Source organism: Rattus rattus, chromosome 12, assembly GCF_011064425.1.
Source record: "Rattus rattus isolate New Zealand chromosome 12, Rrattus_CSIRO_v1, whole genome shotgun sequence".
Lineage (NCBI taxonomy): Eukaryota > Metazoa > Chordata > Mammalia > Rodentia > Muridae > Rattus > Rattus rattus.
This window is the reverse complement of record NC_046165.1, coordinates 56,337,011-56,352,121: the sequence shown is the minus strand read 5'-3', so window position 1 is coordinate 56,352,121 and position 15,111 is coordinate 56,337,011. Positions and strand designations below refer to the sequence as shown.

General features: G+C 45.5%; 1 protein-coding gene across 1 annotated transcript; it reads right to left on the bottom strand.

Moving 5' to 3' along the window:
• Nucleotides 1-540: 540 nt before the first annotated feature.
• Nefm (neurofilament medium) lies at nt 541-5,882 on the bottom strand. Its single transcript, XM_032917342.1, has 3 exons — nt 4,767-5,882; nt 3,787-3,911; nt 541-2,373 (listed from the first exon to the last, which is right to left on the bottom strand). Exons 1-3 carry the CDS (start codon nt 5,838-5,840, stop codon nt 1,032-1,034), a joined length of 2,541 nt encoding a protein of 846 aa, XP_032773233.1. The 5' UTR covers nt 5,841-5,882; the 3' UTR covers nt 541-1,031.
• Nucleotides 5,883-15,111: the final 9,229 nt, after the last annotated feature.

Genomic DNA, 15,111 nt, shown 5'->3' with positions numbered 1-15,111 from the left:
AAAAACTCATTTTTTAAATAAATCCAACAAAAGTCTTTTATTTATTTTTGGTATTATTTCCCCAACTAATAAAAACAAACTATAAATCCTTTTCAACCAAATTAAGAACCAGTGTTAGAAATGACTGTTAACCAGAGTGGATATTTCTTTACTATTTAAACCCCACACCTTCTAGACACACATGACTTCCCTGGTTGTGTCTCAACTCCTTGGTACTTGCTATGGTTCCATTATTACCTTAAGATTTACTATTCCCCTTGAGATGTACCCATCTACAGATTGAAGACCTCTCTCACCAAATTCCCTTTTATTTACCCATGACATTTTAATTTTTATTTAAGAACTATAGTTTTAAAGTTTCGGGATGAAGCATAGGCTAAGTACATGAAAACGTCTTATGCAATGTTTTCCAATTAGATTCTCTCAGAGGACTGAGATGTCGCAGGTCACCAACAATTCCCAGAGATGATGTGCTCTGGAGGAAGGGAGTTCTCGGCAGCCGGTACTTCGCTGTGAAAAGACACACCACCACACAACTGGTTTATGGTTTCAGTATGACCTTTATTGAGCAAGAACTGCTGTGACATTTAACATCAATCAACATAAGGTTGCAAACTGTGCAGGTCAGCAAGGTTCTCCCATGAACTGAAGTCCATTTTAAATGCACCAGTGAGGTAAACATAAGTATTCATATATAGCTTTCTTAAGGCTAAGAGAGTTCTGTTTCACTTATTATTTTTGGCTCAGTTGGTACTTTGCATAATACATCTCAAGACATCCCCCCGAGTGCCCCTCTTTCAACAGCTTAGGAAACTGGCAAATTCCCTAGGTACATACATGAACATGCATTTGAATTCCCCCAAGGACTGAGGAGGGGGGCACCCTGAGCTTGCATGCAGTTCCCTCATATTGCACAAAGGAAAATACAATGTCTGGAGCCCTCATGGGAGAACCCATTCTGTTTTGAAGCTGTCAATCACATGCATTTTGAAATTGTTGTATGGCTTAACCTTTTGCAATGGACTCCGATCTTAGTCACCCTGGGTGACTTCCTTGACTATGGCATGTGAAGTGACCTTTTCTACCTTTTTAGTTGACACCAGCTTCTCCTCAAAGGTCTCCTCATGCTCTTCAACCTTTTGAGTGACAGTAACAGATTTGGTGATGTATTTGGTAGCACCATCGCCCCCCTCGCTGGTGATTTTTTCTACCTTCTTGGTCACCACCACTTTGTCATCACTTCTATCCTCCCCTTTCTTTTCCTCTGCAGGGCTCACATCTAAGCCATTAGTGACCACCCCTTTCTCCTCCTCTTGCCCACTGCCCTTCTCCTGAGTTTCCTGCTCCTCCTCCTCTTTTCCTTCCACCTCCCCATTGATAGCTATGTCTTCCTTCTTGGATTCTTGCGGGCTTTTGTCACCCACTTCCTCCTCACTACCCCCCTCCTCCTCTGCCTTCTCCTTCACCTTCTCCTGCTGCTGAGGCTTCTCCTCTTTGGTGTCTTTCTCCAGGCTCACCTTTACCGACTTAATAATGGTGATCGTTTCCTCTACGGCCTTTTCTTTCACTGGGGACTCGGCCTTCTTTTTATCTGGGACATCTTTTGGCTTCTCCTCCTTTTTCTCCACCTTCTCTTCCTTGGGTGATTCCTTGGCTACCTCCTTCTTCTCCTCCTCAACTTTCTCTTCCTCCTTCTGCTCATCCTTCCCGGCTTTGGCTTCTGGTTTTGGCTTTACTTCTTCCACGGGTGATTTTGGCACAGGGGACTTGGCTTTCTCAGGCTTCTCGACCTTGATTTCCTCCTTGACAGCCATTTCCTCGACCTTTCCCTCAGCTTTCTTTTCCTCCTTAGCTTCTGCTTCCTCTCCTTCACCTTCTGCCTCAGTTTCCCCTTCTTCTTCTTGCTCACCTTCATCCTTTTCACTCGAGCCTTCCTTCTCAGATCCTCCCTCTTCTGCCTGGTCTGACTTGACACCTTCATCTTCCTCCTCTTCTTCCTCTTGGCCTTCCTCTTCTTCCTCCTTTTCCTCTTCCTCCTCTTCCTTAGCCTCAGGAGACTTCACGGGAGACTTTTCAACTTCCGGTTCCTCTTCCTTTTCTTCTGCCTCTTCTTTCTCCTCTTTGGCAGAGGCTGCCAATTCCTCTGCAATGGCTGTGAGGGTGTCTTCCATTTCTGACTTCTCATCTTCCACTTTGGTCTCTTCAATGATCTCCTCCACAAATTTGTGTTGGACCTTGAGCTTGGGGGCCTCAACTTTGGTCTTCTGAATCTTACTGGATATTGTGACTGAGGGCTGTCGGTGTGTGTACAGAGGCCCAGTGATGCTTCCTGAAAATGTGCTAAATCTGGTCTCTTCACCTTCCAGTAGTTTCCTAAGGAGTGAACCAGAGGATGAGACATCAGTAAAGACTTACTTGGTCTCCTAATCTTCATTACCACAAGCTTAATGTAGTGGGCACTTTTGAACAAATAGAACCACATAAGGAAACATTCTTTCTAACAGTGAGTACCCGCTGTCATTTCACCGACATGGTTATCATATTCCAAGAGCTCCAGCCAGTCCTTTGCTGCAGTGTCTAGCCACTCCCAGTAGACAGCTAGCCACACCCAGCTAGTAAATCCAGCTCTGCAGCAGTCTTGCAGTCTCGCCACTGGTGTAGGATGAATATGCTAAAACTGTCCCTAGTGGTCAACCCACTTTGTCCCCCAAACTGTGGCCTCCCTCATCATTTTAATTGTGAATTGTCAGCAATTGATCTGTTTGAATTTTTAAAGCAAATAAAACGTTCAATTTAAAAATTAAAACTATTGTGCACAAGTCAGAATGTTGATGAATTTAAATTATAGCTACATACTAATATAGGTGAACAAGTTACAATTCGTTCTACGATTTCAGTGACAGAATGTCTATTTGTCATTTGGTTCCCTTAAAAAGAAAGTGAGTTTGTTCTTGCTCTTAACAGCCTTACAGAAAATGATTGCCTCTTCAAGAACTACACGCTTTGAATCTGGTCAACTGAAGGACAGCATTACTCAGGAGACCTATAACTAGTTTACGGATAAAGAGATCGAATCTGTATTTGCCTATATGTTTAATTGTATATATTTCTATGCATACATGCTTGCATAGGTCTAGATAGGAGGGTATGATACTTTATGTATGTAGGTACACATTTAATAGATTTACATTTATAGCCAGATTAAACGCATGTATATCATCCATAGACTTAAAATAAGTGCACCTATATTCTAACGTGTCTATATCGAGTCTCAGCCAGAGGATGGCAACAGTTAGCTGTAACAGAGAAACTGGAGAAGAATGACCTGGTGTTTGTCCTTGGCATTATAAAAGAAAGCCATCAGATGAAATATTAAAAAGTAAAACCCTGTCTGCTTATCAGACATACAGATGCTTAAAACAAAAATTTAAACCCACTGGTATGCCCCTAGCAACTCAAAAGAACAATTCTTTCATGCACCTTTGGCCTTTTTTCATAGAGTATGTATCAATCTTCTCCCCCCTCCCCCCGCCCCCCGTCCCAGTTCCTTCCTCCTCCTCGATCCTCCCCACAGTCATTCCTTAAAGCTGAATAAAATTGATAAAACTGTATCTTAATACTTAGGATTCGATTTGTAACTGAGCTGGGGAATCAGGCCTCTGAGCCTGTCTTACCTGCCAGCTTTGGCTTAAGGAGGGGCGGGGTGGGGTGGGGGTGGGGGAGGCTGTTCACATCAACCTCTGCAGTGCCTACAGTGCCTGCACCAAGTCTGCAGAGATCCTGTACCTATATGCGGCGATCTCGATGTCCAGAGCCATCTTGACGTTAAGGAGATCCTGGTATTCTCGCAAATGACGAGCCATTTCCCACTTTGTTCCCCGAAGCTCATTTTCCAGCTGCTGGATGGTGTCCTGAAAGGTACAGGGAGTCTCTAGAAACTTCCTTCACATGACACTTTCTATCCTGGTCTCTGAACTCGTCTCCCCCCTCCCTCCCTCCCCTCCCTCCCCTCCCCCCCTCCCCCTCCCCCCTCCCCTCCTCCCCCTCCCCCTCCCCCCCCCCCTCCAGCTCCACGAACCTCGCAGACATCACGCCTAGCTATCCCTTTTTCTTTTATGGTAGTAGAATTCAAAACAAACCAACAAAAAACAACCAGACGGTTCCCAGGTACAACACGCACAGAGATTGGTAAACCTAGAACTCCCCTCACAGGGAGCACTGAGGATTCTGAGGAAGGTCTCCGGAGGACTTAGCCCCCTACTCCCATCCCCACCCAAACTCTGGACTGAGTTAGCTTTGAGAGCTCCGCCCATCCTGGCTGGAGGCAGGGTGGAGAGTTGGGGCTGGTAGGGGGGAGGGGTGGGAGGGAGGGGGTGGGAAACAAAGGGGGGTGGGGGTGGGTGGAGCGAGGAAGGAGGCAGGAATACAAGAGATTATTTGTGCCTCTGCATATTAAATGGAATATTTCTCAACCACCAGAACGCGCCTTTTTACTTTTACAGTAGAATCTACCGCGGGACAGTTTTTGAAGATGGGGATTTCAAGTAAGTTGCGGCATGTGGGTGGAGCAACGAGGAGGGGTGGAGCAAGGACTAAGGGTTAGGGCTAACTCGCTTCTGAGGCGCTCGTGCGCTCACTGGAATGCCGCCACCAGGGAGCGCGACCAAGAGGGCCTTTGGGCACGCGCTCGCTCGAGTGTCCTGTCGGGGACGCGCGGCGCTGGCGCTGGCGCTGGCGCAGGCCGGCCGCGCAGCCGCGGTTCCTACCTGGTAGCTGCTGAGGTCGTGGTTGTGGCGCTCCTCGATGTCGCTGAGCTGCCGTTCCAGGGACTCCTTAGTGCCTCGCACCGACTCGAGCTCAATGCTCTTGGACTGCAGCTGGCGCCGGTACTCGGCGATCTCTTCTTTAGCGGAGCGGATGGCCTCCTTGTTCTGCTCGGCCGCCTCGGTGAGCTTGGCGTAGCGGCATTTGAACCACTCTTCGGCCTGGTGCATGTTCTGGTCGGAGTGACACTCGAGCTGGGAGCGGATCTCTTTCAGCGCCGTGGAGATGTCTGTCTTCAGGTAGTCTTTGCGCTCTACGGTGATGTGCGACGCCTGGATCTGGGCCAGCAGGTCGGCCACCTCCTCTTCGTGATTGCTCCGCAGGAAGGCCACCTCATCCTGCAGCGACTGCACCTTCTTGTCCAGCTCCACCTTAACCATCGACGACTCCTCGATGTCTTTGCGCAGCGCGCGGATGGCAGCCTCGGTGTCGTCCCGCAGCCGCGCCTCCTCCTCGAAGCGCTCCTTGAGCCGGTGGATGTCTTCCTCCAAGTGATCGGAGTCCAGCTGCACTTGAGCCTTCTCGTGATTCACCATCTCCAGGGTGGCGCGCAGCTCTCGGATCTCCTGGTCGTAAGCGTCACCCAGCTGGGCGTGCGAGGCCTGCTTCTGCCGCAGCGCGTGGATCTCTGCCTCGATCTCCTTGTTCTGTTGTTCCAAGTAGTGCACTTTCTCGATGTAGCCGGCGAAGCGGTCGTTCAGCCCCTGCAGCTGCTCTTTCTCGTTGGAGCGGGACAGCTTGTAGTCGCCGCCGGAGCCGCCGTTAAGCAGCGAAGAGGACTGGCTGAAGTCGAGGCTGCTCTCGGCCGAGCTGAGCATAGCCGAGCTGTAGGCGAGGCGCGGGGCGAGCGCGCTGCGCTTGTAGGAGGAGGACACGGTGCTGGGCGAGCCGCGGGACCAGGACTGCGAGCGGAAGCCGCTGGACGGGGAACCGCTCACACGACTGAAGCTGGAGCGGGTCTCGGTGACCCGCCGGTAGGCGGACGGGTTGCCCAGCGAGTCCAGCGTGTAGCTCATCTTGGAGGCCTTGGAGTGTGTGGCTGTCACAGCGTTCTGCTGGCCTCGCCGCAGCCCCTTTATAGCGGAGCAGCTGGTCCCGGGCCAGGGCCCCGCCCCGTGGAGGCGGCGGCCGAGGAGGCGGGGACTGCGGGCACCCGGCCGGGGTGGGGGAAAGGGGGAGACAAGCCCTGCGGTGATTCAGCGGCCGTTCCACCCTCCACGTGGGTCCGCGCCTCACTGGACCCCACACTTGGGTTTCGCCGGCCCTATCCTTTCCTAGCACCCCCTTGGGTTCCAGACCAGTTGTCACCCCCTCTCTGCTTTTCACCTGCAGTTTGCAGTTTACAGCTTTGGAGCAAGTGCCCTTTCCCAGCGCCCTTTCTTTGTCTCGTCACTCTTGGCCCTTTGGGCAGCTCTCCTCGGCCAGGAGGCCTTCCTTTGGCTCCCTACCTCTTAGCCTCTTTCTTCCTTACTTTTGGCCTTAGGGTCTGCTATTCTTTATCACACACATCCTCCCCGTCCGCCCCCCCTCGACCCCCGCGCCCTTCTCCCTCTACTTTTTTGTTCTTTTTTAAAAGTTCTTCTCACCGGGCATTTCCCTTGAACCCCTTCCCCCTGGTACTTTTTTCTTTGCAGCCTCGTCTTTCACCCCTTAATCCCCCACTCTCTTTTGTCTTCCCCCATTCATCCTTATCTTCGTTGTCCTCCCTCTCCTCCCCCTACTCCTTGTCTTAAAGCAGCAAGAGATGAGCTGAGAGTTATTCAGAAGAAAAAAGGAGAGAGTTTTTGAGGAGTGGCCCGCCTGAAACCTCTGGGAAGGGGACAAAGAGGACAGGCTGGGTTAGTCATTTGTGTTAAAAGTGGGAAGTGGCGCTCCAGTCTGCTTAACGGTTGGGGGACATCTGCAGCTTCTAGCAGGTAAGGCGCTGCGACGCCCAAGGACCCGGCAGCACCAAGGACAGCGCCCAGGCGAGCCCTTGGGATGCTGCTGGTTTCACAGCCTTCCGGAGCCCAGAGGAGGGTCACTTCTGACTCACCTTCCCCAGTGAATACTCTTAAACCTGTTTGTAGCTACTATTTGTAGGAAACAAGCTGGAAAACCCACGCTAATATTTCTCTGCACTGCAGAGTTGGCACAATGAACAGACTGCAGATTTTGAAAGCAACTAAAATTCATTAAACCCAGTTAAGGAAAACAGAGACTTGAAACCCAGTTTGACTTTAGCAACAAATGATGGATGCTAGGAAAGGAGACACAAGGCCTGAAATTTGAAGGTCAACTATCATTGGGAAGGGGAAATCCGAGATGAAAAACCCAGGGAGATAGCATGTATAAGTTTGAAAGTTGCATAGTCATCTTTCTTTCTGGGTACTACTTATGTGTACTGTAACAACTGACAGGGCAACTGAATTAGTTTTAAATTAATTGAAAGGTAACTGGGCAGACTCAGCTCAGGCTTGAATAAACCTCCCCCCCTTTAAAATGCAGCATATTTCCTTATGTAGATTTTGATGACTGATTTGGAATAGATCGAGCATCCTTTAAGCATGTTTATTTAAACAAACATTCCACAGAGGGTTTCCTTTGGTTGTGTATTTTTAACTGAAAGTGCCCTTCTATTTTGGATTGCAGTTTGGGAACATTCAGAGTGAAAAAGTTCAGAGTCCTGCTGAGGAAAGTGTAGGATGGAATGCAGTCCTAATTCCCAGAGCTGGGGGTCACAGAGAGGAGTAGCTGTTGTTTGTGAAATGCTTGCTGTGGGCCAGAATAAACTGGTGCTTGGAAGCAGAGGCAACAGACTGATGCACCTTCTTTCTTTTGGCTTATATTCTCTAGTCAGTAAGTAGTCACAGACGCCTTCCTTTCCCAGGCTTTGATTTTGTAGTTTTATAAGCCCCCAGCCCATACATTTTAAGGTAGAAGTCAATTTTTAAAAGGAAAAGGACTCATTTGAGGAGTTTCTTTTGGTTCTCAGATGTGAAACTGCAGCATTGCAGGCTGCAGGGGTGGAGGGTGAGGGGGCTGGGTATGAGGCTGATCTGATCTGCTGAGTCTTGCTTACTGTTCAGGCAGAGAGAGTCCAGACTCAAGTCACTAAGAGTAATGTTCCACAAAGTGGAGGACTAACTTGCAAATACTGTAAATCCCAAATGTATTGATTTCCTATGGAAAAGTAAATGAAAAGGAAAACTTGGTGGGCCTGTCAGATGTGGGCTAGCAGGGAGGGACCTCAGCAGGATACCATAAATGCTGATCCTAACTATGCGGCATTTATCCTTGAGCTCTGTGTGACTGCCTGCTCTTACTGAGATGTAGGAAGCTGCCGCAGGATCTTGCTGCACACTAAGTGGGGAGAGCTCCCTGCAGTGATAGCACATGGATAACAAACAGGCTTCAGCTGCGAGCTTTCTGCGAGGCTTTGGCAATGAGAAGACTCTGCAGAGACATTTACAAGGAAACATGTGTTTAATTTCACAAAATCAGCCTGTTTTGCCTGGTGTCTAAACCAACTCAAAAATTGTTAAACATCCAACCAGTTGCAGAAAGGAAAGCGCTGCTTGCAAACAAAGTCATGGCCGATTACTTAGGCTAAACCTGGTGCTGATAACAACTTAGCTTCAATGTCACCTCAACTATTGATTAATCTTGGTCTTAAGGGATGATGCAGAGATGTATAAGTTCATTAAGGGGAAAATGTGCTAATGGTTTAAAAATTATGGCTTCAGTCCCATCATAGTTTTCTGCAGTTTTCCCCTTTACACTTTGTCCTTTCATTTCTATATTTGTCCTGAAGGTGACTTGAAGGGTAAACCCACCAGTCTTTCTAAAATTACTATTATTGTTAAAAGGGCAGCTATTCTCTTTCCCTTTTCTCTCCTGAGGTTTTGAAGAAAATTTACTTCCTCAATATTTTTCACAGAGAGAAATAGTTTGCATATCTCCTCTCTTGGTGACATTCTAGCTGTTGCACTGTAACATACTAGCAACAGAGAAAATGAGCGAGAAAGGCATCCAACTTCACTGCACCATGGGGCTGGCATTGAGTTTACTACAGTATGTTTGTGGTTTATTCCAAAGAAGGAAGCTATACATATAATTCAGACGTCTGAGTTTTAATGAAATTATCTCTGAATTGTTGAATAAGATACTGTCTATTTTGAATTGCTTTTCTGGAGAATGGAAGAACTTTTTTTTCTATTTTTAACCCCTTCACTAGGACAAATGTGAATGTTAACTTGAGTTAAGAGGAAAGCACTATAAGGAATTTGAGGGTTTGCTGCTGGCCAGTCAAGTCCAGAAAAGCCCAAGGAAGGAGACTTAGGTTTCGAAAAACACTAGAGCTTCACCAGAAGAAAGTCTATAGATAGAATTTAGTACAGATGAATTGGAGGGGCACTGTTATATTTATTTGCAGCATGGTCAAGCTGGTTTTACTGAGAGTCAGGACAGCTCTTGATTGAAATGGAAATACAATATTTGCACAAAAGGTTCATTTATTGGGTCAAAAATGAAGATGTATATTATATATAGATCATATTTTCTCCTTTTTTTTACTTCCTTACTTTTTCTTTTAAGATTTTATACACACACACACACACACACACACACACACACACACGGATGGAGAGGGGCAGCAAGAAGCTCTAGAAAGAAGGAAGGAGAGAGGGAGGAAGGGAGAGAGGGAGGAAGGAAGGCAGGGAGGGAGGGAACACACTGCCCAGTGGGTAGGTTGCATCTGCCTATGATACGATCCTAGCAGCCTGCTGTGGTGCGAGTCCCATGGTGTTGCCTGGGATCTACTTCTAGAGCCTATAATGAATAATTATTTATGGATTTTCCTTTGGTAGTTATTAAAAGGGTGGTTGATGTAAGAGGCCCAGAACAGAGTCTGCTGGAGAGGAAGATATGAATTGAAAAGAAAACCAGACCACTTACTCATTTCTGCTTGAGTCTCAGATGTCAAAGTTTACAACAGCCCAGGCTTGTTGATTTGTCTCATATGTGGGAAGGAATGAGAAAATATCCCCAGGAGAGAAAGATTTTTTTATCAGAGCAATTGGGTCATATGTGTATGTTGCTATTGTTTTTTTGAATTAAAGCAAATCCGTCTGGTGCAGCATCTCCTTTCTGGCATTAAGTCCCCTTCAGTATGCTTACTTCTCTTACCAAATACTGTATACATTGAATATTATATTATATTATATTATATTATATTATATTTCTGCCAGTTGCTGCCATTATAAAGTTAGCTTGAAGTCTTCATAAATATTAACATACTCCGTCTTTTGTATGTGTATTTAATCAGCTTGAACACTTTCTCTGTGGAAATTTCATGTTTTCTGGGCTAAGATTTGCTCCTCGCTTACACCAACTTGCTGCTTTTCCTTTTTGCTGTGTAATGCTAGCACTCTGCTGCTGTGAATCAATTCCAGAAAAGCCAGAAGAAGGAGACTTAGGTTTTAAAAATACACTAGAGCTTCTCCAGGAGAAAGTCTATAGTTAGAGCTTAGTACAAATAAATCGGAGAGGTATTGCTATAATTTGCAGCATGTTATTGATGGTCAAACTGGTCTTACTGAGTCAGGCAGATTTGGATGAGATGCACCTAAACTCTTAAAGCTGCAGTGCCTCGGATTTTACCCCACTGCAGCCTTGTAACATTGAGTCTTAGTTCAAGCTTACTGTGGCCTGACTTAGAGAAATACGTTTCTCTTACTGGAGATGTTTCATTAGAATGAACTTTATAACCATAACATTTTTAATCTATGGTTTGGAGATTAAATTTCTGAACTAACTACAGGGATATATAAATGCAAACCTCTCACCTAATAATTGTCACCATTTAAAACCTGAGTTATTTTCCTTAGTCTTGACCATTCTGAAAAGCTGGGTTCTCTCACAAATCATCTCCCTCATGATGGCTCCCCAGGTCTTTCTTGGATTGCCAAAAACATCATATATTTTAAAATATTTCATTAGTTTATTGGGTATAAAATAGAAGTTTACAATATAAAAATTTACAAAATGCAGTAGTTTTAAACAAATTTAAATATAGATTGCAGTGTCTGATTATGTAATATTATGCGTATTTGCAAAATAAAGGGAAAACACAGTGCTGAGTGCCATGGAACCTGGTTTTGAGCCTTGTGTTTAACCTGGACTTTCCAGTGTACACAAAAAGATTATTAGAGGTTCTATAGATCAAAAATGACTAAACAGAGCAAGTGTGGCTGCCCCTGACTGTAATCCTAGCATTTGAGTGGTAGAGGGAGGAGGATTAGGAGTTCAAGGATACTGCTACTATGTTGAGTTTGGGCTATCCTGGACTAATTGAGTCCTTGCCTACAAAAGCAAACACAATCAATCAACAACTCTCAACAAGAACAATTGGAGCTGTTCATCAGGAAACTCTGACTGAGTTTGATATTAGTTTCCTATCTGCCTCTCATTTCTAGAGGTAAACACCATCATGAAGTTGAAGGCTGTGTGGGGTGTGATCTGTGATGTGGGGGTGAGACCAAGTGGATTTTTGATTTGTGACCTGGCACCTTGCAGCCTGTCTGAGTAATGCTGGTGCACTATATTCCTTTCTATTTAATGGGCCCCAACCCCATCAATACCACTGTCCAGCTTTTACATACAAATAAAACTTTATGTTTAAGAAGTAAGATGAAACTAATCAGACCTGGTAGCATACACCTACAATCTCAGCTACTCAGGATGCTGAGACAGAAGGACCATGATTTCCAGAACAGCTTGCTTTAAAAGGAAAAGGCAAAAGAAGTGCGGAGTTACAGCAGTGATAGCTGCTTACTCTATCTCTCTAACACAAGTGAAGTCCCAGGTTCAGGCTCCACTATGGCAGTGAGAAACCAAGCCCAGTCAGATCAGCACCAGCCTCACTTGGTGTTAGCACTGGGGCAGAGCACAAGTGATTTCTTTCTCTCTCTCTCTCTCTCTCTCTCTCTCTCTCTCTCTCTCTCTCTCTCTCTCTCCTTTTTAACAGTTGATCAAATTGACCAAAGGATTTGCTCAAGGCCATGCATCTACCAAGTGGTGGTGCTGGAATCAGAGCTCAGATCTGATGGCATTGTTAACATTACAAAACTCCCTCAGTAGACAGCCAAACCCTGCCTCAAACTGGAACTCTCCACACAAATGTGAATGTTGCAGAGAGGCAGATCCTGGTTACTATAATTACCGATCATTTACGTGTGTTCAGTGTGCTAAACATTTTGCCACAACTTCCCTGAATTGACTTATTTAGTCAACACAACTTCCTCAGATGAACTTCTCATCTCTGTTTTGTAGGAAAAGCAACGAAGACACAGAGTAGTTAAGTACACACAAAGCTGCAAGAAGGTCATTGTTTCCAACTTTAAAAGCCATCTCTCATTTTAAGTATCCCTCATTAGTGCCTAATTGTCACGCCATGTTAAAAAACACTCAGGCAATGTTATGCATACATATTCTTCTCCCTTCTGCAATTAATATAGAAGTACTTTATTTTCTTAGATGAGCATTTTTGTTTCATTTGGGACTTTATTAAAGACATCAAAATACACTTGTCTTTTTTATTGTGTTTTCACCTAAATTAATTTTAATTAATTTTGTGTGATTTGAAGACCATCTAATAAACTCACTCTGGTACATGCTCTGTGTGTAAAACTCCTCTTTGTCATAGCATTAACTCATTCACATCTACATGTACTTTGGGTTTTTATAAGATTTCCATTCATTTCACACAAAATTTATCTAGTTAACTTATTTATTACTCCCTTATCTGCACTTGAATTATAAAGAAAGTCTTTTAATCTTATCTTTACAGTCCTTCCTTCTTTCTTCCTTCTCTCTCTCCCTCCTCCTTTCCTCCTTCCTTCCTCCCTCCTCTCCCTCTCTCCCTCTCCTCCCTCTCCCTCTCCTCCCTCTCCCTCTCCTCCCTCCCTCTCTCCCTCCTCCCTCCTCCCTCCCTCCCTCCTCCCTCCTCCTCCTTTCCTCCTTCCTTCCTTCCTTCCTTCCTTCCTTCCTTCCTCCTCCCTCTCTCCTCTCCCTCTCTCCCTCTCTCCTCCTCCCTCCCCTCTCTCCCTCTCTCCCTCTCTCCCTGTCTCTCTTTCTTTCTGTCTGTCTCTCTCCCTGTCTCTCTCTCCTCTCTTTCTCTCTCTCTCTTTTTTCCTGTTTTTCTCCCTTTTCCCTCCCTCCCTCCCTCCCTCCCTCCCTCCCTCCCTTCCTCCCTCCCTCCCTCCCTCCCTCCTCCCTTCCTCCCTCCCTCCCTCCTTCCTTCCTTCCCTTCCTTCCTCCCTCTCTCCCTCCCTCCCTCCCTTCCAGTCCTTCCTGGACATTTTTTCCTTCCTTCTCTCCCTTTTCATTCCATCCCCTTTCTTTCTCTCCTTTATGGATCTCATGCTCTTAAACTGCCTCTCCTTTGAGAGACCCTTAACATTCATTTATATTTTGGCCACAGAAATAGCTTGGCCCACTAGCCTTACTGGTAAAGGTTTGCAATGGGATATCTGGCAAGGAAGAAGCTTTTAAAAATCTCTTGAAATAGTGAAAAGACAGCCATGAATAATTTTAAGTGAATCTCTTGATCATCTATTTTATGTACTAAAATCACTAAATTGTGATTGCATTTATATATGTTGCTTGGAGACAAGTCAGTCTTAATCCACTTTTTTTTTTTTTTAATTTATGGGATAAAGAAAGTACTCTGACTCACTCATTTCCATCCACATAAATCTGCTTCTAGTTATCCATTATCAGGGTCAAGGAAGAGAATCATTTTTCATTTTTTTTTTTTTGAGCAAGAGTTGACCTTGAAAAGAGACATCTACCCTGTATTAGTCATGGCACTGATCAGTTCCTGGATTTCTATTACATAAAATTATTTTAGACTCAATGCCTAATGATAAGAATGCTTCCTTAGCCATCCGTAGTGACTCACTAATAATAATTGGCTGTTTTTTTTCTGCCTCCTAATGGTATGCACACATCCCTGTCCACCTGCCATGTTCAATATATTTTGAGAAGTCAACTTCTATGAGTGAGGTACTTATCTTCCCAAGGCGTGCTTATGGTTTGATGAGGCCACTAGGTGCAGCAGAGGGAGTCATTGATTTAGGGTTTGTCAGTCTCAGGTGCTTCCCATGATGCTTTTAGAAAACTGCCCCTCTCCAGAACCTCCCCATTATTTCTCTAGCTATGAGGTCATCTTTCCGTCTCTGGAGCTTATGATTGGCTATCTCCTTGGGCTTTCCTACTGCTGGTTATTTCCCTAATCTTTTTTTTTTTGTTTGTTTTCTTTTCTTTATTAACTTGAGTATTTCTCATTTACATTTCGATTGTTATTCCCTTTCCCTGGGCCAACGTCCCCCTAGCCCCTCCCCCTCCCCTTCTGTATGGGTGTTCCCCTCCCCATCCTCCCCCATTACCACCCTGCCCCCAACAATCACGTTCACTGGGGGTTCAGTCTTAGCAGGACCAAGGGCTTCCCCTTCCACTGGTGCTCTTACTAGGCTGTTCATTGCTACCTATATGAGGTTGGAGCCCAGGGTCAGTCCATGTATAGTCTTTGGGTAGTGGCTTAGTCCCTGGAAGCTCTGGTTGCTTGTCATTGTTGTTCATATGGGGTCTCGAGCCCCATCAAGCTCTTCCAGTCCTTTCTCTGATTCCTTCAACGGGGGTCCTGTTCTCAGTTCAGTGGTTTGCTGCTGGCATTTGCCTCTGTATTTGCTGTATTCTGGCTGTGTCTCTCAGGAGAGATCTACATCTGGTAACTGTCAGCCTGCACTTCTTTGCTTCATTCATCTTGTCTAATTGGGTGGCTGTATATGTATGGGCCACATGTGGGGCAGGCTCTGAATGGATGTTCCTTCTGCCTCTGTTTTAATCTTTGCCTCCCTATTCCCTCCCAAGGGTATTCTTGTTCCCTTTTAAAGAAGGAGTAGAAGCATTCGCATTTTGGCCATCCTTCTTGAGTTTCATGTGTTCTGTGCATCTAGGGTAATTCAAGCATTTGGGCTAATATCCACTTATCAATGAGTGCATACCATGTGTGTTTTTCTGTGATTGGGTTACCTCACTCAGGATGATATTTTCCAGTTCCATCCATTTGCCTATGAATTTCATAAAGTCATTGTTTTTGATAGCTGAGTAATATTCCACTATGAAGATGTACCACATTTTCTGTATCCATTCCTCTGTTGAAGGGCATCTGGGTTCTTTCCAGCTTCTGGCTATTATAAATAAGGCTGCTATGAACATAGTGGAGCATGTGTCTTTGTTATATGT